Genomic DNA, 26,030 nt, shown 5'->3' with positions numbered 1-26,030 from the left:
TATTTTTAGCCCTAAAACACTGCATTCAGATGTTACTTTATCTAAAGCACCTTGAGCTTTATTTAGAAGTGAAGGACCTGTAATGACTAATGCTATATCATCAGCATAGCTGAGCAATTTAACCCCTTCTGTAAATGTCATGGTAACAAGGTTTTCCACAACGATGTTAAAAAGACTAGGACTGAGGACTCCTCCTTGTGGAGTCCCATTCTCGTGCAAGTGGTAGTTCGACACTTGTCCTTGCAACTTTACTCTGGCATACCTGTGACTTAGGTAATCTTGAATCCATGCTAGCATTTTTCCCTTTACACCCTTTTTAACTAAGGTGTGTAATATGGCTTGTGGGCTTGCAAGTTCAAACGCTTTTTCTAGATCAAGGAAGATCACTATAGCTGGACCCGAGTTAACTGTTCCCAGTAATGTTGCTATGCAGTTTGCAGTACCTACTCTTCTATTGAAGCCAAATATGTGTTTATGAAGGTCTCCAGTCTTCCACAGTAGCCTATTTAAGACCATCCGTTCTGCAGTTTTACTAATGCATGATGTTAATGAAATGGGTCTGTAATTGCCAGGTTCTTTCGGCTTAGGAATCGGTATGATGTCTGCTTTCTTCCAAGAGGTTGGTAGTTTGCCTTGCTGCCAAGATGCATTGATGACGTCCAATATTCCTTGTTCTCCAGCAGGACCTGCATGTGCGATCATTGAGTATGTAATGTTATCAGCACCTGGTGCAGTGTCCTTACCACCTTTTTTGGCTCTGATTAGTTCCTGTTTGGTGAAGGGACAGTCACATTCGTCATTGATAGCTATGCCCTCATGAATGACTGTCATCCTCTCTTGTTTTAATTGTTCTTGCTGCCTTCGGACCATTGCAGGAAGCTGATATGAAGCTGTTCTTTCTGCAAATTGGAGAGCAAGTCTCTCAGCCTCCTGCAATGGTTGAATACATGCCTGTGGCCGGGCTGGTCGACCTGATATAGTTTTAATCTGACCCCATATCTTGCCAAGACTACTATGTTCATTTAGAGTTTGACACCACTCAAACCATCGTGCCTCCTTTACTTCTCTAGAAACTCGTCTTGCTTCAGATATCACCGCTCTTAGCAGAGTTCTTCCTTCTGGTGTGGGGTTTCTCTTTAGATGTTTTCTGAAGATGTTGACTCTGTGGTTCTGTTCTTTAACTTCATTACTATAGAACCAATAGTTCTTTCGTTTTGTGTTTCCTGTGATAATGATTGGAATAGCTTTGTTTGCAGCAGCTGCAATGGCTTCCTGTAGATTGGTCTCGTGTATGTTCAAATCCTCAGGTGGCGTGTACGTTGCATACCATTTTCCAAGTTCTTCTTGGTATATATTCCAATTGGCCTTTCTTAAATTCCACCTAGGCTGTGCAGGTGGTGTAGGAGGTCGTGCTAGGTTTAGTGTTGTGACAGTAGCATAGTGGTCACTGGTGATCACTGGGTCTACTTCCCACTTCGCCTGATGCTGGAGTGCTGTTGAGATGAATGTAAGATCAAGGGAACCTCCTAGAATGTGAGTGGGTTCCCAGTGTTGAGAAGTGTAATTTCAGGTACTTCTCGCAGAGCTGCAGCTAAATGGCGCCCATCTGCATTGGCTGAAGGAGGTAATGATGGGGAAGGACAAGGGCACGGGAGGAGTTTGTCATGGTGGGGACGAGGGGATGGGGGAATGGAGAAGGGTGGCGAGGACAAAGGGACATGGTGGGAAGGAAGAGGGGATGCTGGAGTGGGGAATGGTTAGGAGGACGAGGGGATGGTGGAGTGTGGAATGGTTTTGAGTCCGAAAAGACAGGTGAGGGGGGAATGGAGGGGAGGACTGGGGGAGAGGGAAGGTTGCTGTGGCTCAGCAACGCACATGCGTTTCTGAGCCACAGCAACGCGTGGCCGGGTACTGCTAGTAATTCAATAAAAAATAAAATATATCGAAATCTATGAAAATAAAATATATCAATGCAATCGGGAACGTTGAAATGGAATTCGTGACATATTTAATATACCGTGCATGTTGCTATTTTTTGCAACACATGGCGCTGTTTTTCAAAACGCATGTTTTTATCTGTCACATGGGTGGCATCGATATAGTAGGTATTTGAAAAGACGTGCCTATTCGAATCTAACGTTGTATCAAAAAAGCATGTTTTTTCCTGTCACAGGTGAGGCATGTATATAGTAGATTTATAAAAAGACGCGCCTATTCGAATGCAACGTTGTGTCAAATATAAGGCAGACTTTATAACCATCCGCCAGGGAAGGGGAAAGTCATCTAACCATCAAATATTAGAGATGAAACCATACTTTATGGCAAAAAAAACTGTTATGTCCTTGTTTGCTCTGTCAATTCTTGTGAGTATTTTGTACGTGGTACTCATGTCTCCCATGTGTCTTCTCTCCTCCGGATATGTGGCGATCATACATCTCCAGGATGCAACCCTTTGCAGCTGTCTAACTCACAGGTACCTATTCAATCCTAGGTTAATAAGTGCATCGGGTGAAAGAAAATTTGAGCATTGGTGTCTATCCTGACTTTGAATCGACCTCGAGTCCTATGTACTATGAACCTCGAGTGCTGGCCGCTCGGCTACGAGGACCATGAGTGTGAGTAGTTGTTTGCCATTCAGCATGTGTCACCATATGTGTAGGATTTACGGCTATTTTCCTCCTCGTGCTGTGTCTTGCGGCGTGTGTGGGGAATTTGAGTATACCTCGGATATGTGGAGCATATGACCGTTCCCCAAGATACCACCAACAACAGTCGACTAACACATAGGTTCCTTAACACTGTTAGGTGACCAGAGGCAATGGGTGTAAGGAGACTTGCCCATACGTATCGCCCTGCTTGTATGCACCTAGTTTTATTCACCAAGATGTGCTGGCGAGGGTTGAGCTCTGCTCTTTCGTCCCACCTCTCAACCGTCAATCAACAGGTGTACAGGTTCCTGAGTATGTGTGTGTGTGTACTCACCTAGTTGTACTCACCTAGTTGTGCTTGCGGGGGTTGAGCTCTGGCTCTTTGGTCCCGCCTCTCAACCGTCAATCAACAGGTGTACAGGTTCCTGAGCCTATTGGGCTCTATCATATCTACACTTGAAACTGTGTATGGAGTCAGACTCCACCACATTGCTTCCTAATGCATTCCATTTGTCAACCACTCTGACACTAAAAAAGTTCTTTCTAATATCTCTGTGGCTCATTTGGGCACTCAGTTTCCACCTGTGTCCCCTAGTGTGAGTGGCCCTTGTGTTAAATAGCCTATCTTTATCAACCCTGTCGATTCCCTTGAGAATCTTGAATGTGGTGACCATGTCCCCCCTAACTCTTCTGTCTTCCAACGAAGTGAGGTTCAATTCCCGTAGTCTCTCCTCGTAGCTCATACCTCTCAGCTCGGGTACTAGTCTGGTGGCAAACCTTTGAACCTTTTCCAGTTTAGTCTTATGCTTGACTAGATATGGACTCCATGCTGGAGCCGCATACTCCAGGATTGGTCTGACATATATGGTATATAATGTTCTGAAAGATTCCTTACACAAGTTTCTAAAGGCCGTTCTTATGTTAGCCAACATGGCATATGCTGCTGATGTTATCCTCTTGATATGAGCTTCAGGGGACAGGTCTGGCGTGATATCAACCCCCAGGTCTTTCTCTCTCTCTGACTCTTGAAGTATTTCATCTCCCAAGTGATACCTTGTATCTGGTCTCCTGCTTCCTACTCCTATCTTCATTACATTACATTTGCTTGGGTTAAACTCTAACATCCATTTGTTCGACCATTCCTGCAGCTTGTCCAGGTCTTCTTGAAGCCTCAAGCTGTCCTCCTCTGTCTTAATCCTTCTCCTAATTTTGGCGTCGTCAGCAAACATTGAGAGGAATGAGTCTATACCCTCTGGGAGATCATTTACGTATATCAGAAACAGGATAGGTCCAAGCACAGAGCCCTATGGGACTCCACTGGTGACTTCCCGCCATTCTGAGGTCTCACCCCTCACTATAACTCTCTGCTTCCTATTGCTTAGGTACTTCCTTATCCACTGGAGCGCCCTACCAGTTACTCCTGCCTGTTTCTCCAGCTTATGCATCAACCTTTTATGGGGTACTGTGTCAAAGGCTTTCCGACAGTCCAAAAAAATGCAGTCCGCCCATCCTTCTCTTTCTTGCTTAATCTTTGTCACCTGATCATAGAATTCTATCAAGCCTGTAAGGCAAGATTTACCCTCCCTGAACCCATGTTGATTGGTTGTCACGAAATCTCTTCTCTCCAGATGTGTTACTAGGTTTTTTCTCACAATCTTCTCCATCACCTTGCATGGTATACAAGTTAAGGACACTGGCCTGTAGTTCAGTGCCTCTTGTCTTTCACCCTTTTTAAATATTGGTACTACATTAGCAGTCTTCCATACTTCTGGTAGGTCTCCCATTTCCAGTGACCTACTATACACTATGGAGAGTGGCAAGCTAAGTGCCCCTGCACACTCTTTCAATACCCATGGTGAGATTCCATCCGGCCCAACAGCTTTTCTCAAATCCAGCTCCAATAGGTGCTTCTTGACCTCATCTCTTGTAATTTCGAACGTTTCCAAAGTCACCTGGTTTGCTGCCACCTCTCCAAGCACTGTGACTTCTCCCTGTTCTATTCTAAAGACCTCCTGGAACCTTTTGTTGAGTTCTTCACACACCTCTTTGTCATTTTCTCTGTGTACCTGTCCTCGCCCACCCTAAGTTTCATCACCTGTTCCTTCATTGTTGTCTTCCTCCTGATGTGACTGTGTAGTAGCTTTGGTTTGGTCTTGGCTTTATTAGCTATATCATTTTCATACCTTTTCTCAGCTGCTCTTGTCCCACTTACATACTCGTTCCTGGTTCTCTGGTATATCTCTCTACTTTCTGGTGTTCTATTATTACGGAAGTTCCTCCATGCCCTTTTGTTCAGCTCCTTTGCTTTCATACATTCCCTATTAAACCACGGATTCTTCCTTTGCTTCTCTGTTTTTTCCTGTTGGGCTGGGACAAACCTGCTTACAGCCTCCTGACATTTTTGGGTGACATAGTCCATCATGTCTTGTACAGACTTGGTTCCGAGTTGTGTCCCAATGTATATCCCATAGGAATTTATTCATCTCCTCATAGTTTCCCTTTCGGTACGCCAGCCCTTTGTTTCCCAGTTCTTTTTTGGGGGTGATAATTCCTAGCTCAACCAGGTACTCAAAGCTCAATGCACTATGATCACTCATTCCCAAGGGGGCTTCCAACTTAACTTCCCTTATATCCGACTCATTTAGGGTAAATATCAGATCAAGCAAGGCCGGTTCATCCCCTCCTCTCGTTCTTGTCGGTCCTTTGACGTGTTGACTTAGAAAGTTTCTTGTTGCCACATCCAGCAGCTTAGCTCTCCATGTGTCTGGGCCTCCATGTGGGTCTCTGTTCCCCCAATCCATCTTTCCATGGTTGAAGTCTCCCATACTTAGTAGCCTGGATCCGTTCCTGCTAGCCACAGAAGCTGCTCTCTCTATTATATTGATGGTGGTCAAGTTGTTTCTATCATATTCCTGTCTGGGTCTTCTGACATTCGGTGGGGGGTTATATATGACTACTACTATAATTTTCAGTCCTCCAGTTGCTATGGTGCTTAATATGTAGTCACTGAAACCTTCACAGTTCTGAATTACCATCTCTTCGAAACTCCAACCTTCTCTTAGTAGCAAAGCTACACCACCTCCTCTTCTCCCTTCTCTCTCATTCCTCACTACATAGTAGCCCTGTGGAAACACTGCGTTTGTTATGGTGTTTGTTAGCTTTGTTTCTGTGAGTGCTATTATGTCTGGGTTTTCTTCCAGTGCCCATTCTCCGAGTTCACTTGTTTTATTACTAATTCCATCTATGTTAGTGTACATTGCCTTGAAGCTCACTTTCTTCAGTTCATTTTCTTGTCCCTTTCTTGGCGAGCATTCTGCTGGTGTGGGAAGCTTTTCAGTGGGTGAGATGATCTGTGAGGTGGTTTGCAGGGTTTCAGGGGAGTTTGGGGTGAGGGGTGGGGGTTTCATGGAAGGGGGGACAGGTAGGGTGTGGGTTAAAGAGATAGGGGGGACATGGAGGATACGGGGTGAGGGGGGAGGAGGGATAGGGAGGGTATGGAATGAAGGGGGAGGGGGGAAAGGTGGGACATGATGGGAATGGGGAGGGGATGACAGGGTAAGAATAGGGTGGGGGGGAGGGAGGGTTGGGTGGGGGCAGGTAGGGTGAGGGGAAGGGAGGGTTTCTATGCAGAGGAGCGTGGTGGGGTTGTGTGTGTGTGTGTGTGTATACTCAGCTATTTGTGCTTGCGGGGGTTGAGCTCTGGCTCTTTGGTCCCGCCTCTCAACTGTCAATCAACTGGTGTACAGGTTCCTGAGCCTATTGGGCTCTATCATATCTACACTTGAAACTGAGTATGGAGTCAGCCTCCACCACATCACTGCCTAATGCATTCCATTTGTCAACTACTCTGACACTAAAAAAAATCTTTCTAATATCTCTGTGGCTCATTTGGGCACTCAGTTTCCACCTGTGTCCCCTGGTGCGTGTGCACCTTGTGTTAAATAGCCCGTCTTTATCTACCATGTCAATTCCTCTGAGAATCTTGTACGTGGTGATCATATCCCCCTTAACTCTTCTGTCTTCTTGCGACGTGAGGTTTAATTCCCGTAGTCTCTTCTCGTAGCTCATACCTCTCAGCCCGGGTACTAGTCTGGTGTGTGTGTGTGTGTGGGTGTTAGTATGTGTGTTGTGTGTGTGTGTGTGTGTTTGTGTGTATATGTAGGATGAGGCACCTGTTTAACGAGACCATTGTGATTGTAGGGACATCCTGGGACAGAGTAAATCCCAGGCATCTCCATCCTCATGGTTCTAGACATTCCGCGGAAAGAGACCATTTCCCTTTGCCTGCTCTCTCCAAAATTAATACAGTTTCTTGTTTCAAGAGAAAATGCTGAAGCAATCAGTCGGATTGTATTAGAACCGTCCTACTTGATTTTGTCATGCATGTCTTGATCTCAATCACTCAGAGAGAGTGAAAAAGTCATCAACTCAGCCACAGAAATAGAGTGAAAAGTCATCCACTTAGTCACACAAGTAGAGTGAAAACTTTATGACTGAAGAATCATAAGATTCTTGCCAAAACTCTTCGAACCCTATGTTGAAGTGATATAAAATATTGTGTGTATTATTTATTTAATTGCTTGTGATGTGATATATATTATTGTTGAAGCACGAGCAGTGTTCTCCACCCAGTTGTTATTATTTATATTGTTGTTATTATTTATATAGTTGTTATTATTCATATAGTTGTTATGATTTATATTGTTGTTATTTTTTATATAGTTGTTATTATTTATATAGTTGTTATTATTTATACTGTTGTTATTATTCATATAGTTCTTACTATTTATATTGTTGTTATTATTTATTTAGTTCTTATTATTTATATAGTTGTTATTATTTATACTGTTGTTATTATTTATATTGTTACTATTTATATTGTTGTTATTATTTATATTGTTGTTATTATTTATATAGTTGTTATCATTTATATAGTTGTTATTATTTATATTGTTGTTATTTACTTTCTATGGATTTTATGCACGTAGCTTTTTCCTGCTTTCATTAGATCTTGTCAGCAAGAACTGTAATTATGTCGGCAGCATTGCGGGTATTGTAAAGTTTTATTTTACTATTTTGTGTAATATTAGGCATGTATTTACAAGATCTTTGAATAGCTGGGATCTATTCGTGCCTTTTGCTCGCCAGCTTCTTGCCAAAATTCGTTCCAAATTAATATATATTTTGGGTGATCGAGGTTTCTCTGAACTTAGTAAAATAAAATAAAATAAAATCTCGTTGTCACATTTCGCATCTCTGTTTTGGTAGTGTATTTTTGAGGGACAGAGGTGTATATAGCACACCCAGATCAGCGATATTTTCTCTTCAGTGGAGAGTCACCATGTATGTCATTGGGTCACATGTATGATATGTTTGTTTCTCTCTAGATTTTTTATTTGATTGTTGCCGCCGGAGGAGGCTAGTTTATTGTCCACACATACCCATCCTGTGAGCGGCAGCGCAAAAAGTATTACAGAGGGCACAAAAGGTCTTTAGCAGACCTCATCTTAGATTATTAAATAAAAAATTTCATCTATCCTTCACACCTTATAGTTACAATATCAGCTAGTTACAGAGAAAGTGCTGTTTCAAGAGTTATATATTTACATTAAGTCATTATACATTAATGGTAGGTCTTATCGCTAATACATAATAGTTTGACCAATGGAGAGAGCCTTCTCTTTAGATATGCGGTTCTCTCATGACTTAAAGCCCCCAACTTGAGAAGAGGTTGTGGACACGAGACCCAAATTAGTAGTGAGAACACCTTTATAGACCAAATTATGAGTTGTTGAGTATTATACCGTCCTTAATATATGAGTTATGCGCTATCCTAACAAGTCAGATACCATGCCAATTTCGTCACAATGTCTTTTTCACCTCATGCGGTGGACTGTCTCAAAAAATTTCAGTATTAATATGGTAACTGATGGATTGTATATTAGTGTTTTCCTACTATAACTTTCTGACCAATTACGGTATAAGTCTTATTTCCAAAAGACTTGCATCAAGTGGGTTCTCTCCGGAGTAACAGAAGCCTGCCATCATCGTATCAAAGGTAAAATAGTTTTACATTTTATTGATGTGATTAACGTTTTTGTATTTAAACAGTGAAACTAGCTTATGAAGACTGTAATTTACTCACCTAAATAAAATTTTGGAGTTCAGTCCGTGATCCTATTATATTCCTCTGTATTCTGTTCCACTCTCGCCCACGGGATGGGGGTTGGGGTATGTAATAAACTAAACTCGGCTTCTTATCATCTGAAAAACAAAGTCTTCACTCATCTGTATATGTGAACTATGTATATGTACATCTCTTGAACTTCTCCTTGTGATGGAGGCCACTAAGTGATTGATGTGCCATGTGAGGTCCAGTCACCCTCCCGGGGCACACCAGTGTGGTGTGATTGTTAAAGAACTGATTGTTGAGGAACTGATTGTTGAGGAACTGATTGTTGAGGAGCTGATTGTTGAAGAACTGATTGTTGAGGAATTGATTGTTAAAGAACTGATTGTTGAGGAACTGATTGTTGAGGAACTGATTGTTGAGGAACTGATTGTTGAGGAACTGATTGTTGAGGAGCTGAATGTTGACGAACTAATAGTTGAAGAACTGATTGTTGAAGAACTGGTTGTTGAAGATCTAAATGTGGAAGAACTGATTGTTGAAGGACTGATTGTTAAAGAACTAATTGTCGAAGAACTGATTGTTGAAGAACTGAATGTCGAAGCTTCACAACCTTATATACCAGTCGAGGCTTTACAACCTTACACACCAGTCGAGGCTTTACAACATTACACACCAGTCGAAGCTTCACAACCTTACATACCAGTCGAAGATTCACAACCTTACTCACCAGTCGAGGTTTCACAACTTTACACACCAGTCGAGGCTTCACAACCTTACGCACCAGTCAAGCCGTCACAACCTTACACACAAGTCGAGGGTTTACAAAATTTCACACCAGTCGAGGTTTCACAACCTTACAAACCAGTTAAGGTTTCACAACCTTACACACCAGGCAAGTCTTCACAACCTTACACACCAGTCGAGGGTTCACAATATTACACACCAGTTATAGCTTCAAAACTTTACACAACAGTCGAAGATTCACAACCTTACACACCAGTCGAAGCTTCACAACCTTACACCCCAGTCGAGGCGTCACAATCTTAGATACCAGTTGAAGATTCACAACCTTACACACCAGTCGAAGCTTCACAACATGACACACCAGTCGAAGCTTCACAACCTTACACATCAGACGAAGCTTCACAACACTACACACCTGACGAAGTTTCACAACCTTACACACCAGTCAAGGCTTCACAACCATACACACCATTCGAAGATTCACTACCTTACACACCAGTGGAGGATTCACAACCTTACAAACCAGTCACTTCTTCACAACCTTACACACCAGTCGAAGCTTCACAACACGAAACACCAGTCGAAGCTTCACAACATGAAACACCTGTCGAAGTTTCACAACCTTACACACCAGTCGAGGCATCACAACCTTACACACCAGTCGAGGCGTCACAACCTTACACACCAGTCGAAGCTTCTCAACCTTACACACAGGTCGAAGCTTCACAACCTTACACACCAGTCGATGCTTCACAACCTTACGCACCAGTCGAGGTTTCACAACCTTACACACCAGTAAAGGCATCACAACATTACACACCAGTTGGTGGTTCACAACATTACATACCAGTCGAGGTTTCACAACATGAAGCACAAGTCGAGGGTTCACAACAATACACATCAGTGGAGGCTTCACAACCTTACACACCAGTCAAAGCTTCACAACCTATCACACAAGTCGAGGGATCACAACATTACACACCAGTCGAGGCTTCACAACCTTACACACCAGTCGAGGCTTCACAACCTTACAAACAAGTCAGTGCTTCAAAATCTTACACACCAATCAAGTCTTCACAACCTTACACACCAGTAAAGGCGTCACAACCTTTCACAACAGTCAAGGCATCACAACCTTACACAGAAGTCGAAGCTCTACAACCATACACACCAGTCACAGCTTCACAACCTAACACACAAGTCAAGGGTTCACATTATACACCAGTCGAGGCATCACAAACTTACACACCAGTCGAGGCTTCACAAGCTTACACACGAGCGCGACGCTTCTCTACCTTACACACCAGTCGAGGCTTCACAACCTTACAAACCAGTCAAGGCGTCACAACCTTAACCACCAGTAAAGGCTTCACAACAATACACACCAGTCGAGGCTTCACAAACTTACACACAAGTCGAAGCTTCACAACATGAAAAACCATTCGAAGCTTCACAACGTTACACTCCAATCCAGGTGTTACAACCATACACACCAGTCGAAGTTTCACAACCTTACGCACCAGTCGAAGCTTCACAACATGAAACACCAGTCAAAGTTTCACAACCTTACACACAAGTCCAGGCGTCACAACTTTACACACCAGTCGAAGCTTCACAAACATACACACTAGTTGAAGCATCACAGCCTTACACACCAGACGAAGTATCCCAACCTTACACACCAGGCCAGGCTTCACAACCTTACACACCAGTGGAAGTTTCACAATCTTACACATCAGTGGAGGCTTCACAACCTTACACACCAGTCATGTCTTCGCAACCTTACACACCAGTCATGTCTTCACAACCTTACACACCTGTCGAAGCTTCACAACCTTACACACCAGTCAAGGCTTCACAATCTTACACACCAGTCGAGCTTCACATCATTACAAACCAGTCAAGGCTTTACAAACTTACACACCAGTCGAGGCTTCACAACCTTACACACAAGTCGAGGGTTCACTACATTACACTCCAGTCGAGGCTACACAACCTTTCACACTAGTCGAGGCTTCACATCATTACACACCAGTCGAAGCTTCACAACCTTCAACATCAGTCGAAGCTTCACAACCTTACACACCAGTAAATGCTTCACAACATTACTCACCAGTCGAGGGTTAACAACATTACACACCAGTCAAGGCTTTACAACATGAAAAACCAGTCGTGGTTTCACAACATTACACATTAGTCGAGGGTTCACAACCTTACACACGAGTCGAAGCTTCACTATCCTACACATCAGTCGAGGCTTCACAACCTTACCCACCAGTAAAGGCTTTACAACATTACACACCAGTCGAGGCTTCACAATCTTACACTCCAGTCGAGGCTTAACTACTTTACACACGAGTCGAGGCTTCACAAAATTACACACCAGTCGAAGCTTCACAACATGAAACACCAGTCGAAGCTTCACAACCTTACACACCAGTCAAGGCGTCACAACCTTACACACCAGTCGAAGCTTCTTAACGTTACACACTAATTAAAGCTTCACAACATTACACATCAGTCGAGGCTTCACAACCTTACACACCAGTCGAGGCTTCACTACCTTACACACCAGTCGAGGCATCAAAACCTTACAAACCAGTCGAGGCGTCACAACCTTACCTACCAGTAAAGGCTTCACAACATTACACACCAGTCGAGGCTTCACAACCTTACACACCAGTCGAAGTTCCAGAACATGCAACACCAGTCGAAGCTTCACAACGTTACACACCAATTGAAGCTTCACATCCTTACACATCAGTCGAGGCTTCACAACCTTACAAACCAGTCAAGGCGTCATAACCTTACTCACCAGTAAAGGCTTCACAGCATTACACACCAGTCAAGGAATCACAACCTTACTCACCAGTCGAAGATTCACAACATGAAAAACCAGTCGAAGCTTCACAATCTTACACTCCAGTCGAGGCGTCACAACCTTACACACCAGTCGAGGCTTCATAAACGTACACACCAGTCGAAGCTTCACAACATGAAACACCAGTTGAAGCTCCACAACCTTACACACCAGGCGAAGTTTCACACCCTTACACACCAGGCAAGGCTTCACAACCTCACACACTAGTCAAAGTTTCACAACCTTACACACCAGTGGAAGTTTCCACACCTTACACACCAGTTATGTCTTCACAACCTTACAAATCTGTCGATGCTTCAAAACCTTACACACCAATCAATGCTTCACAACCTTACACACCAGTCGAGGCTTCACAATATTACAAACTAGTCAGAGCTTCACAACCTTACACACCAGTCGAGGCTTCAAACCTTACAAACAAGTCAGGGCTCCACAACCATACACACCTGTCAAGGCGTCACAACCTTACACACCATTCAAGGCGTCACAACCTTACACACCAGTCGAGGCTTCACTACATTACACTCCAGTCGAGGCGACACTAACTTACACATCAGTCGCGGCTTCATAACCTTACACACCAGTCGAAACTTCACAACCTTCCACATCAGTCGAAGTTTCACAACCTTACACACGAGTAATTGCTTCACAACATTACACACCAGTCGAGGGTTCACAAACTTACACACCAGTCGAAGCTTCACCACATGAATTACCAGTCGAAGCTTCAAAACTTTACACGCAAGTCGAGGCGTCACAAGGTTACATACCAGTCGAGGCTTCACGACCTTAACCACCAGTCGAGGCTTCACTACCTTACACACCAGTCGAGGCTTCACAACGTTAAAAACTAGGCAAGGCGTCACAACCTTACCCACCAGTAAAGGCATCACAATATTACACACCAGTCGAGGCTTCACAACCTTACACACCAGTCGAAGCTTCACAACACGAAAAACCAGTTGAAGCTACACAACCATACAAACCAGTCGAGGTGTTACAACCATTCCCACCAGTAATGGCTTCACAACATTACACACCAGTCGAGGCTTCACAAACTTTCACACCAGTCAAAGCTTCACAACATGAAAAACCATTCGAAGCTTTACAACCTTACAATCCAGTTCAGGTGTTACAACCATACACACCAGTCGAAGTTTCACAACTATACACACCACTCGAAGCCTCACAACATGAAACACTAGTCGAAGCTTCACAACCCTACACACCAGTTTAGGCGTCACAACCTTACACACCAGTCGAAGCTTCACAACCGTACACACCAGTTGAAGCTTCACAGCCTTACACACACCATACGAAGTTTAACAACTTTACACACCAGGCAAGGCTTTACAACCTTACACACCAGTCATGTCTTCACAACCTTACACACCTGTCGAAGCTTCACAACCTTACACACCAGTGGAAGCTTCACCACCTTACACACCAGTTATGTCTTCACAATCTTACACATCTGTCGAAGCTTCACAACCTTACAAAACAGTCAAGGCTTCACAACCTTACACACCAGTCGAGGCTTCACAACATTACAAACCAGTCAAGGTTTCACAACCTTACACACCAGTTGAGGCTTCACAACCTTTCAAACAAGTCAGGGCTTCGCAACCTTACACACCAGTCAAGGCGTCGCAACCTTACACACAAGTCGAGGGTTCACTACATTACACTCCAGTCGAGGCGACACAAACTTACACACCAGTCGAGGCGTCACAACCTTACACACCAGTCGAAGGTTCACAACCTTACACATCAGTCGAAACTTCAAAACCTGACAAACTAGTCGAGACTTCACAACCTTACACACCTGTCAAAGCGTCACAACCTTACACACAAGTCGAAGGGTTCACAACATTACAATCCAGTCGAGGCGAAACCACCTTACACACCAGTAGAGTCATCACAACCTTACAAACCAGTCAAGGCGTCACAACATTATAAACCAGTCGAGACTTCACAACCTTACAAACCAGCAAGGCTTCAAAACCTTACACACCAGTCAATTCTTCACAATCTGTCACTCAATTCAAAAGATCACAACATGAAACACCAATCGAAGCTTCACAACCTTGCTAACCAGTCAAGACGTCACAACCTTACTCACCAGTCAAGGCGTCACAACCTTACACTAACGGGGACACTAAAGCCCCGAAATCATCTCAAGATAACCTCAAGATAACTTACACACAATTCGAGGGTTCACAACATTACACTCCAATCGAGGCGACACAACCTTACACACCAGTCGAGGCTTCAAAACCTTACACACCAGTCGAGGCTTCACAACCTTACAAACCAGTCAAGGCTTCACGACCTTACACACCAGTCAAGTCTTCACAACATTACACATCAGTCAAGGCGTCACAACCTTACACACAATTCGAGGGTTCACAACATTAAACTCCAATCGAGGCGACACATCCTTACACACGAATCGAAGCTTCAAAACCTTGCACACGAGTCGAGGCGTCACAACATTACAAACCAGTCGCGCCTTCACAAACCTACAAACCAGCAAGGTATCACAATCTTACGAACTAGTCAAGTCTTCACAATTTTACACACCAGTCGAGGGTTCACAACATTACACACTAGTCGAAGCTTCACAGCCTTACACACAAGTCGAGGCTTCACAACCTTACAAACCAGCAAGGCTTTACAACCTTACACGCCAGTCAAAGATTCAGTACCTTACACACCCGTGGAGGCTTCACAGCCTTACACACCCGTGGAGGCTTCACAACTTTGCACACCAGACATGTCTTCACAACCTTACAAAACAGTCGAATCTTCAATACATGAAACACCAGTCGAAGCATAATACCCTTACACACCAGTCGAAGTTTCACTACGTTACACACCAGTCGAAGCTTCACATAATGAAACGTAAGTCGACGTTTCACAACCTTACACACCAGTCAAAGCTTCACAACCTTACACACCAGTCGAAGCTTCACAACCTTACACTCCAGTCAAGGCATCACAACCTTACACACAAGTCCAGGGTTCACAACATTACACACCAGTTGAGGCTTCACTAACTTACACATCAGTCGAGGCTTCACAACCCTACAAACCAGTCATGGCGTCACAACCTTACACACAACTCAAGGGCTCACAACACTACACACCAGTCGAGGCTTCACAACCTTACACACCAGTCGAAGCTTCACAACATGAAACACCAACCGATGCTGTACAACCTTACACACCAGTCGAAGTTTTACAACTTTACACACCAGTCGAAATATCACAACCTTACACACCAGTCAAGGCTTCACATCCCAACTCACCAGTCGAAACTTCACAACCTTACACACCAATGAAGTCTTCACAACCTTAAATACCAGTCCAAGCTTCAAAAACTTAAACAGCAGTGGAGGCGTCACAACCTAACACACAAATCGAAGCTTCACAACCTTAAACATCAGTCTATGATTTACAACCTTACACACAATTCGAAGCTTCAAAATCTTACACACCAGTCGATGCTTCACAACCTTTCACACCAGACAAGGCGTCACAACCTTACACACCAGTCTAAGCTTCACAACCTTATACATTAGTCGAAGCTTCACAACCTTACACACTAGTCGAGGCTTCGCAACCTTACACACCAGTCGAAGCTTCACAACCTTACAAGCAATACGAAGCTTCATAACTTTACACACCAGTTGAAGCTTCACAACATGAAACACCAGTCGAAGCTTCACAACCTTACACTCCAGTCAAAGCATCACAACCTTACACACAAGTCAAGGGTTCACAGCATTAAACTCCAGTCGAGGCGACACATCCTTACTCACGAGTCGAGGCGACACATCCATACTCACGAGTCGAGGCTTCACAACCTTACAAACCAGTCAAGGCGTAAGAACATTACAAACCAGTCGCGCCTTCACAAATCTACAAACCAGCAAGGTATCACAATCTACAATCTTACATCACAATCTTACACTAGTCAAGTCTTCACAATTTTACACACTAGTCAAGTCTTCACAATTTTACACACCAGTCGAGGGTTCACAACATTACACACTAGTCGAAGCTTCACAACCTTAGACACAAGTCGAGGCTTCACAACCTTACAAACCAGCAAGGCTTTACAACCTTACACGCCAGTCAAAGATTCAGTACCCTATACACCCGTGGAGGCTTCACAACCTTACACACCCGTGGAGGCTTCACAACTTTGCACACCAGACATGTCTTCAGAACCTTATAAAATAGTCGAATCTTCAATACATGAAACACCAGTCGAAGCATAATACCCTTACACACCAGTCGAAGTTTCACTACCTTACACACCATTCGAAGCTTCACATAATGAAACGTAAGTCGACGTTTCACAACCTTACCCACCAGTAAAGGCTTCACAACATTACTCACCAGTGGAGGCTTCACAATCTTACACACCAGTCGAGGGTTCACAACATTACACATCAATCTAGGCTTCACAGCCTTACACACCAGTCGAAGCTTCACAACCTTACACACCAGTCGAAGCTTCACAACCTTACACTCCAATCAAGGCATCACAATCTTACACACAAGTCCAGGGTTCACAACATTACACACCAGTTGAGGCTTCACTAACATACACATCAGTCGAGGCTTCACAAACCTACAAACCAGTCATGGCGTCACAACCTTTCACACCAGTCTAGGCGTCACAATCCTACACACCTGTCAAGGCTTCACAACCTTACACACCAGTCGTAGATTCACAACCTTACACTCCAGTGAAGGCGTCACAACCTTACACACAAGTCGAGTGCTCACAACACTACACACCAGTCGAGGCATCACAACCCAAATCACCAGTCGAAGATTCACACCTTTACACACCAATGAAGTCTTCACAACCATAAATACCAGTCCAAGCTTCAAAAACTTAAACAGCAGTCGAGGCGTCACAACCTTACACACCAGTCGAAGCTTCACAACTTTATACATCAGTCGACGCTTCACAACCTTTCACACTACTCGAGGCTTCGCAACCTTACACACCAGTCGAAGCTTCACAACCTTACACGCAATACGAATCTTCATAACTTTACACACCACTTGAAGCTTCACAACATGAAACACCAGTCGAAGCTTCACAACCTTACACTCCAGTCAAAGCATCACAACCTTCCACACAAGTCAAGGGTTCACAACATTACACTCCAGTCGAGGCGACACAACCTTACACACCAGTCAAGGCTTCACAACCTTACACACCAGTCAAAGCTTCACTACGTTACACACAGGTCGAGGCTTCATAAACTTACAAACCAGTCAAGGCGTCACAACCTTACAAACACGTCGAGGGCTCACAACACTACACACCAGTCGAAATTTAACAACCTTACACACCAGTCGAAGCTTCACAACATGAAATACCAGCCGAGGTGTACAACCTTACACACCAGTCGAAGCTTAACAACCTTACACACCAGTCGAAACATCACAACATTACACACCAGTCAAGGATTCACAAACTTACACACCAGTTGAGGCTTCACAACATTGCACACCAATCGAGGCTTCACAACCTTACATACCAGTCAAGGCTTCACAACCAAACTCGCTAGTCGAAGCTTCACAACCTTACACACCAATCAAGTCTTCACATCCATACACACCAGTCGAGGGTTCACTAACTAACACACCAGTCGAGACGTCACAACGTAACACACAAGTCGAAGCTTCAAAACATGAAACACCTGTCGAAGCTCCACAACCTTACACACCAGTCAAGGCGTCGCAACCTTACACACAATTCGAGGGTTAACAACATTACATTCCAGTCGAGGCGTCACAACCTTGAACACCAGTCGAGGCTTCAAAACTTTGCACAACAGTCCAGGCTTCACTATCTTACACACCAGATGAGGCTTCACAACCTTACACACCAGTCAAGGCTACTCAACCTTACAAACAAGTAGAGGGCTCACAACATTACACACCAGTCGAGGCTTAACGAACTTACACACCAGTCGAAGCTTCACAACATGAAACACCAGCCGAGGTTTCACAGCATTACACATCAGTCGAAGCTTAACAACATGAAACACCAGCCGAGGTTTCACAACCTTCAACACCAGTCGAGGCTTCACGACCTTAACCACCAGTCGAGGATTCACAACCTTACACACCAGTCGAAGCTTCGCAACACGAAAAACCAGCTGAAGCTTCACAACCATACACACCAGTCGAGGTGTTACACCCATACACACCAGTCGAGGTGTTACACCCATACACACCAGTCGAGGTGTTACACCCATTCACACCAGTCGAGGTGTTACACCCATACACACCAGTCGAGGTGTTACACCCATACACACCAGTCGAGGTGTTACAACCATACACACCAGTCGAGGTGTTACACCCATACACACCAGTCGAGGTGTTACACCCATACACACCAGTCGAGGTGTTACAACCATACACACCAGTCGAAGTTTCACAACTTTACACACCTGTCACAGCTTCACAACCAAATTCGCAAGTCGAAGTTTCAGAACCTTACACAAAAATCAATTCTTCTCAACCTTACACACCAGTCGAAGCTTCAAAAATTTACACACCATTCTAGGCGTCACAATCTAACACACCAGTCGAAGCTTCACAACCTTAAACATCAGGAGCCTCGTAGCCTGGTGGATAGCGCGCAGGACTCGTAATGCTGTGGCGCGGGTTCGATTCCCGCACGAGGCTGAAACAAATGGGCAAAGTTTCTTTCACCCTGAATGCCCCTGTTACCTAGCAGTAAATAGGTACCTGGGTGTTAGTCAGCTGTCACGGGCTGCTTCCTGGGGGTGGAGGCCTGGTCAAGGACCGGGCCGCGGGGACACTAAAGCCCCGAAATCAACTCAAGATTACCTCAAGAAGTCTAGGATTCACAATCTTACTCGCAAGTCGAAGCTTTAAAACCTTACACACAAGTCGAAGCTTCACAACCTTTCACACCAGTCGAGGCGTCACAACCTTACACACTAGTCGAGGCTTCACTACAATACACACCAGTCGAAGCTTCACAACCTTACACGTCATTCGAAGATTCATACCTTACACACCAGTCGAAGCGTCACAACCTTACACATCAGTCGAGGCATCTCAACCTTACACGCCAGTCGAAGCTTAACAACATAAAACACCAGTCAAGGCTATCACAACTTTACACACAAGTCAGGTCTTCACAACCTTACACACTAGTCAAGGTTTCACTACCTTACACATCAGTAAAGGCTTCACAACTTTACACACCAGTTGAGGCTTCACAACATAACACACCAGTCAAGGCTTCACAACATTACACACAAATCGAGGGTTCACAACATTACACATAATTCGAGGCTTCACAACATGAAACACCAGTTGAGGGTTCACAACATTGCACACCAGTCGAGGGTTCACAACCTTACATACAAATCGAGGGTTCACAACCTTACATACAAATCGAGGGTTCAAAACCTTACATACAAATCGAGGGTTCACAACATTACATTCCAGTGGAGGCGACACAACCTTACACACCAGTCGAGGTTTCCCAGCCTTACAAACCATTCAAGGCTTCACAACCTTTCACACCAGTCATGGCGTCACAACCTTACACACCAGTCATGGCGTCACAACCTTACACAGAAGTCGAGGGTTCACAATATTACACTCCAATCGAGGCTTCAAAATCTTACACTCCAGTCGAGACTTCACCACCTTACAAACCAGCAAGGCTTCAAAACCTTACCCCCCAGTCAAGTCTTCACAATCTTTTACACTAGTCGAGGGTTCACAACCTTGCACACCAGTCGAAGCTTCACAACCTAACACACCAGTCGAAGCTTCTCAACCTTACACACCAGTCGAGGCGTCACAACATTACACACCAGTCGAAGCTTCATTACCTTACAAACCCGTCAAGGCTTCACAACCTTACACACCAGTTAAGTATTCACAATCTTACACACCAGTCGAGGCGTCACAACCTTAAACATCTGTCTAGGATTCACAATCTTACACACACGTCAAAGCTTCAGAACCTTACACACCATTCGAAGCGTCACAACCTTTCACACCAGTCGAAGCTTCACAACCTTACACATTAGTCGAAACTTCACAACTTGAAAAACTAGTCGAGACATCACAACCTTACACACCAGTCGAAGCTTCACAACCTTACACACCAGTCGAAGCTTCACAACCTTACACACCATTTGAAGCTTCACAACCTTACTCACCAGTCGAAGCGTCACAATCTAACACCTCAGTCGAGACTTCAAAACCTTACACACTTGTCGAAGCTTCACAACCTTACACACCATTTGAAGCTTCACAATCTTACACACCAGTCGAAGCGTCACAAACTTACACGTCAGTGGAGGCTTCACAAACTAATACACCAGTCGAAGCTTCACAACAAAGAACACAAGTCAATGCTTCACTACTTTACACACAAGTCAGGTCTTCACAACCTTACACGCCAATCGAGGTTTCACAACCTTACAAAACAGTAAAGGCTTCATAGCATTACACACTAGTAAAGGCTTCACAACGTTACACACCAGTCAAGGCTTCACAACATTACACACAAGTCGAGGGTTCACAACATTACACATCAGTCGGGGCTTCACAACCTTACAATCCAGTCGAAGCTTCACAACCTTACACACCAGTCAAGGCGTCAAAACCTTACACACAAATCGAGGGTTCAAAACCTTACACACCAGTCGAGGCTTCACAACATAACAAACCAGGTAAGGCTTCTCAACCTTACACACCAGTCGAGGCTTCAAAACCATACAAACCAGTCGAGGCTTCAAAACCTTATAAACCATTCAAGGCGTCACAACATTACAAACCAGTCGAGGCTTCACAACTTTACAAACCAGCAAGGCTTCAAAACCTTACACACCAGACAATTCTTCACAATCTTTCACTCAATTCGAGGGTTCACAACATGAAACACCAGTCAAGGCGTCATAACCTTACACCCAAGTCGAGGGTTCACAACATTACACTCCAATCGAGGCGACACAACCTTACACACCAGTCGAGGCTTCTAAACCTTACACACCAGGCGAGGCTTCACAACCTTACAATCCAGTGAAGGCTTCACAACCTTACACACCATTCGAGGCTTCACAACCTTACACACCATTCGAGGCTTCACAACCTTTCAAACCGGTCAAGGCTTCACGACCTTACACACCACTCAATTCTTCACAACATTATACATCAGTCAAGGCGCCACAACATTACAAACCAGTCGCGTCTTCGCAAACTTACAAACCAGCAAGGCTTCACAACCTTACACGGCAGTCAAAGATTCACTACCTTACACACCCGTGGAGGCTTCACAACCTTACATACCCGTGGAAGCTTCACAACCATGCACACCCGTGGAGGCTTCACAACCTTGCACAAAAGTTATGTTTTCACAACCTTACACAACAGTCGAATCTTCACAACATGAAACACCAGTCGACGTTTCACAACCATACCCACCAGTAGAAGCTTCACAACATGAAACACCAGTCGAAGTTTCACAACCTTACACTCCAGTCAAGGCGTCACAACTTTGCACACAAGTCCAGGGTTCACAACATTACACACCAGTAGAGGCTTCACTACCCTACACACTAGTCGTAGATTCACAACCTTACTCACCACTCAAGGCGTCACAAACTTACACATCAGTCGAGGCGTCACAATCTAACACACCAGTCAAGGCTTCACAACCTTACACACCAATCGTAGATTCACAACCTTACACACGAGTCAAGGCGTCATAACCATACACACAAGTCGAGGGCTCACAACACTACACACCATTCGAGTCTTCACAACCTTACACACCAGTCTAAATTTCACAACATTACACACCCGTCGAAGTTTCACAACCTTACACACCAGTTCAAACATCAAAACCGTTCACACGAGTCAAGGATTTACAACCTTACACACCAGTCGAGGTGTCACAACCTAACACACAAGTCGTAGCTTCACAACCTTAAACATCAGTCTATGATTCACAACCTTACACACAAGTCGAAGCTTTAAAACTTTACAAACCAGTCGAAGCTTCACAACCTTTCACACCAGTCTTAGCTTCACAACCTTACACACCAGTCAAAGCGTCACAACCTTACAAACAAGACGAGGGCTCACAACACTATACACCAGTTGAGGCTTAACAACCTTACACATCAGTCGAAGCTTCATAACATGAAACACCAGCCGAGGCGTTTCAACCTTAAACACCAGTCGAAGTTTCACAACCTTACACACCAGTCGAAACATCTCAACAGTACACACCAGTCAAGGCTTCACAACCTTACACACCAGTCTAGGCTACATAACATTACACACCAATCGAGGCTTCACAACCTTACACAACAGTCAAAGCTTTACAACCTTACACACCAGTCAAGGCGTCACAACCTTACACACAATTCGAGGGATCACAACATTAAATACCAGTCCGGGCGTCACAACCTTGCACACCAGCCGAGGCTTCAAAATATTGAACACCAGTCGAGGCTTCACAATCTTACACACCAGTGAAGGCTTTACAACCTTACACACCATTCATGGCTTCACAACCTTACACACCAGTTGAGGCTACATAGCATTAAACACCAATCGAGGCTTCACAACCTTACATACCAGTCTAAGTTTCACAACCTTACACACCAGTCGAAACATCACAACATTACACATCAGTCAAGGCTTTACAACCTTACACACTAGTCAAGGCTTCACAACCTAACTCGCTAGTCGAAGCTTCACAACCTTACACACCAATCAAGTCTTCACATCCATACACACCAGTCGAAGGTTCACAAACTTACACACCTGTCGAGGCGTCACAACCTAACACACCAGTCGAAGTGTCACAACCTTACACATCAGTCGAGGATTCACTACCTTACACACCAGTCGAAGCTTCACAACTTTACACACCAGTCGAAGCTTCACAACCTTACAAACCAGTTAAGGCTTCACAACCTTGTACACCAGTCGAATCTTCACTACCTTACACACCATTCAAAGCTTCACAACCTTACACACCAGTCGAAGCGTCACAACCTTACACATCATTCCAGGCTTCACAACCTAACACACCTTTCGAAGCTTCACAACCTTACACACCAGTCGAAGCTTCACAACATGAAACACCAGTCAAGGCTTCACAACTTTACACACAAGTCAGGTTTTCACACCCTAACCCGCCAGTCGAGGTTTCACAACCTTACACGGAAGGCGAGGTTACACTTCCTTACACACCAGTAAAAGCTTCACAACCTTACACACCAGTAAGGACTTCACAACCTTACACACCAGTTAAGGCTTCACAACATTGCACACCATCTCAAGGCCTAACAACATTACACACCAGTCAAGGCTTCGCTACATTACACACCAGTCGAAGGTTCACAACATTACACATAAGTTGAGGTTTCACAACATGAAACACCAGCCGAGGCGTTACAACCTTACACATCAGTCGAAGTTTCACAACCTTACACACTAGTCGAAACATCACAACATTACACACCAGTCAAGGCTTCACAACCTTACACACCATACGAGGCTTCTCAACATTACACACCAATCGAGGCTTTACAGCCTTACACACCAGTAAAGACTTTACAACCTTACACACCAGTCAAGGCACCACAACCTAACTCGCCAGTCGAAGCTTCACAACCTTACATACCAATGAAGTCTTCACAACTTTAAACACCATTCGAAACTTCATAACCTTACACACCAGTCGAAGCATCACAACCTTACACATCAGTCGAGGATTCACAAACTTACACACCAGTCGAGGCCTCACAACCTAACAATCCAGTCGAAGCTTCACAACATGAAAAATCAATCGAAGTTTCACAACCTTACACACCTATCAAGGTGTCACAACCTGACACACCAGTCGAAGGTTCACAACCTTAGACACCAGTTGAAGCTTCACAACCTTACACACCAGTCAAAGCTTTACAACCTTACACACCAGCAAAGTTTCACAACCTTACACACCAGGCAAGGCTTCACAACTTTACACACTAGTCGAAGTTTCACAACCTTACACACTAGTCAAGGCTTCACAACCTTTTACACAAGTCGAAACTTCACAACCTTACAGACCACCAGAAGCTTCATAAATTTGCACACCAGTCAAAGTGTCACAACCTTACACATCACTCGAGGCTTCACAACCTAACACACACGAGCCGAAGCTTCACAACCTTACACACACCAGTCAAAGCTTCACAACCTTACACACCAGTCGAAGCTTCACAATATGAAACACCAGTCAAAGCTTCTCAACTTTACACACTAGTCAGGTCTTCACAACCTTACATGCCAGTCGAGGTTTCACTACGTTACACACCAGTCGAGGCTTCACAACATGAAACACCAGTCGAGGGTTCAAAACATTACACATCAGTCAAGGATTCACAACCTTACACACCAGTAAAGGTTTCACAACCTTACACACCAGTCAAGGCTTCACAACATTACACACCAGTCGAGGGTTCACAACATTACACACCAGTCGAGGCTTCACAACATGAAACACCAGTCGAGGGTTCAAAACATTACACATCAGTCAAGGATTCACAACCTTACACACCAGTCGAAGCATCACAACATGAAACACCAGTCGAATGTTTTCAACCCTACACACCAGTCGAGGCTTTACTTCCTTTCACACCAGTCGAGGCTTCACAACCTTACAAACCAGTCAAGGCGTCACAACCTTACACACCAGTCGAGGCGTCACAATCTTACACTTCAGTCAAGGCTTCACAACCTTACACACCAGTCATACATTCTCAACCTTTCACACCAGTCAATTCGTCACAACCTTACACACAAGTCGAGGGCTCACGATACTACACACCATTCGACGCTTCACAACCTTACACACCAGTCGAAGCTTCACAACATGAAACACCAGGCGAGCCGTTACAACCTTACACACCTGTCAAAGTTTCACAACCTTACACACCAGTCGAAGCTTCACAACATGAAACACCAGACAAAGCTTCAAAACCTTTCACACCAGTCATAGCGTCACAACCTTACGCACCAGTCGAAGCTTCACAACCTTATACACCAGTCGAAGATTCACAGCCTTTCACACCATTCGAAGCTTCACAAGCTTACACACCAGTCGAAGCTTCACAACCTTACACACCAGTCGAAGCTTCACAACCTTACACACCATTCGAAGCTTCACAACCTTACACACCAGTCGAAGCTTCACAACCTTACACACCAGTCGAAGCGTCACAACCTTACACATCAGTCTAGGATTCACAACCTAACACACCATTCGAAGCTTCACAACATGAAACACCAGTCAAGGCTTCGCAACTTTACACACAAGCCAGGTCTTGAAACCTTACACGCCAGTCGAGGTTTCACTACCTTACACACCAGTAAAAGTTTCACAACCTTCCACACCAGTAAGGACTTCACAATCTAACACAAAAGTTAAGGCTTCACAACATTACACACCAGTCAAGGCTTCGCAACATTACACATCAGTCGAAGCTTCACAACATGAATCACCAGTCGAAGCTTCAGAACCTTACACTCCATTCAA

The 26,030-nt window shown here is 44.4% G+C and overlaps 3 protein-coding genes across 3 annotated transcripts; all 3 read left to right on the top strand.

Annotated features, from left to right (window-relative positions):
• Window positions 1–9,006: 9,006 nt before the first annotated feature.
• Window positions 9,007–10,959, top strand: LOC138371756 (putative uncharacterized protein ENSP00000383309). Its single transcript, XM_069336778.1, has 2 exons — window positions 9,007–9,673; window positions 9,863–10,959. Exons 1-2 carry the CDS (start codon window positions 9,007–9,009, stop codon window positions 10,957–10,959), a joined length of 1,764 nt encoding a protein of 587 aa, XP_069192879.1.
• A 2,818-nt stretch (window positions 10,960–13,777) lies between these two features.
• Window positions 13,778–14,365, top strand: LOC138371755 (uncharacterized). The gene has a single exon (XM_069336777.1). The coding sequence runs from the start codon at window positions 13,778–13,780 to the stop codon at window positions 14,363–14,365; it is 588 nt and encodes a 195-aa protein (XP_069192878.1).
• A 10,413-nt stretch (window positions 14,366–24,778) lies between these two features.
• On the top strand, window positions 24,779–25,735 carry LOC138371754 (sialidase-like). The gene has a single exon (XM_069336776.1). It carries the CDS (start codon window positions 24,779–24,781, stop codon window positions 25,733–25,735), a length of 957 nt encoding a protein of 318 aa, XP_069192877.1.
• Window positions 25,736–26,030: the final 295 nt, after the last annotated feature.

The sequence above is a fragment of the Procambarus clarkii genome, chromosome 36 (genome assembly GCF_040958095.1).
Source record: "Procambarus clarkii isolate CNS0578487 chromosome 36, FALCON_Pclarkii_2.0, whole genome shotgun sequence".
NCBI classification, from domain to species: domain Eukaryota; kingdom Metazoa; phylum Arthropoda; class Malacostraca; order Decapoda; family Cambaridae; genus Procambarus; species Procambarus clarkii.
Note: the sequence above shows the minus strand (reverse complement) of the source record. Positions and strands in the feature narration are given on the sequence as shown.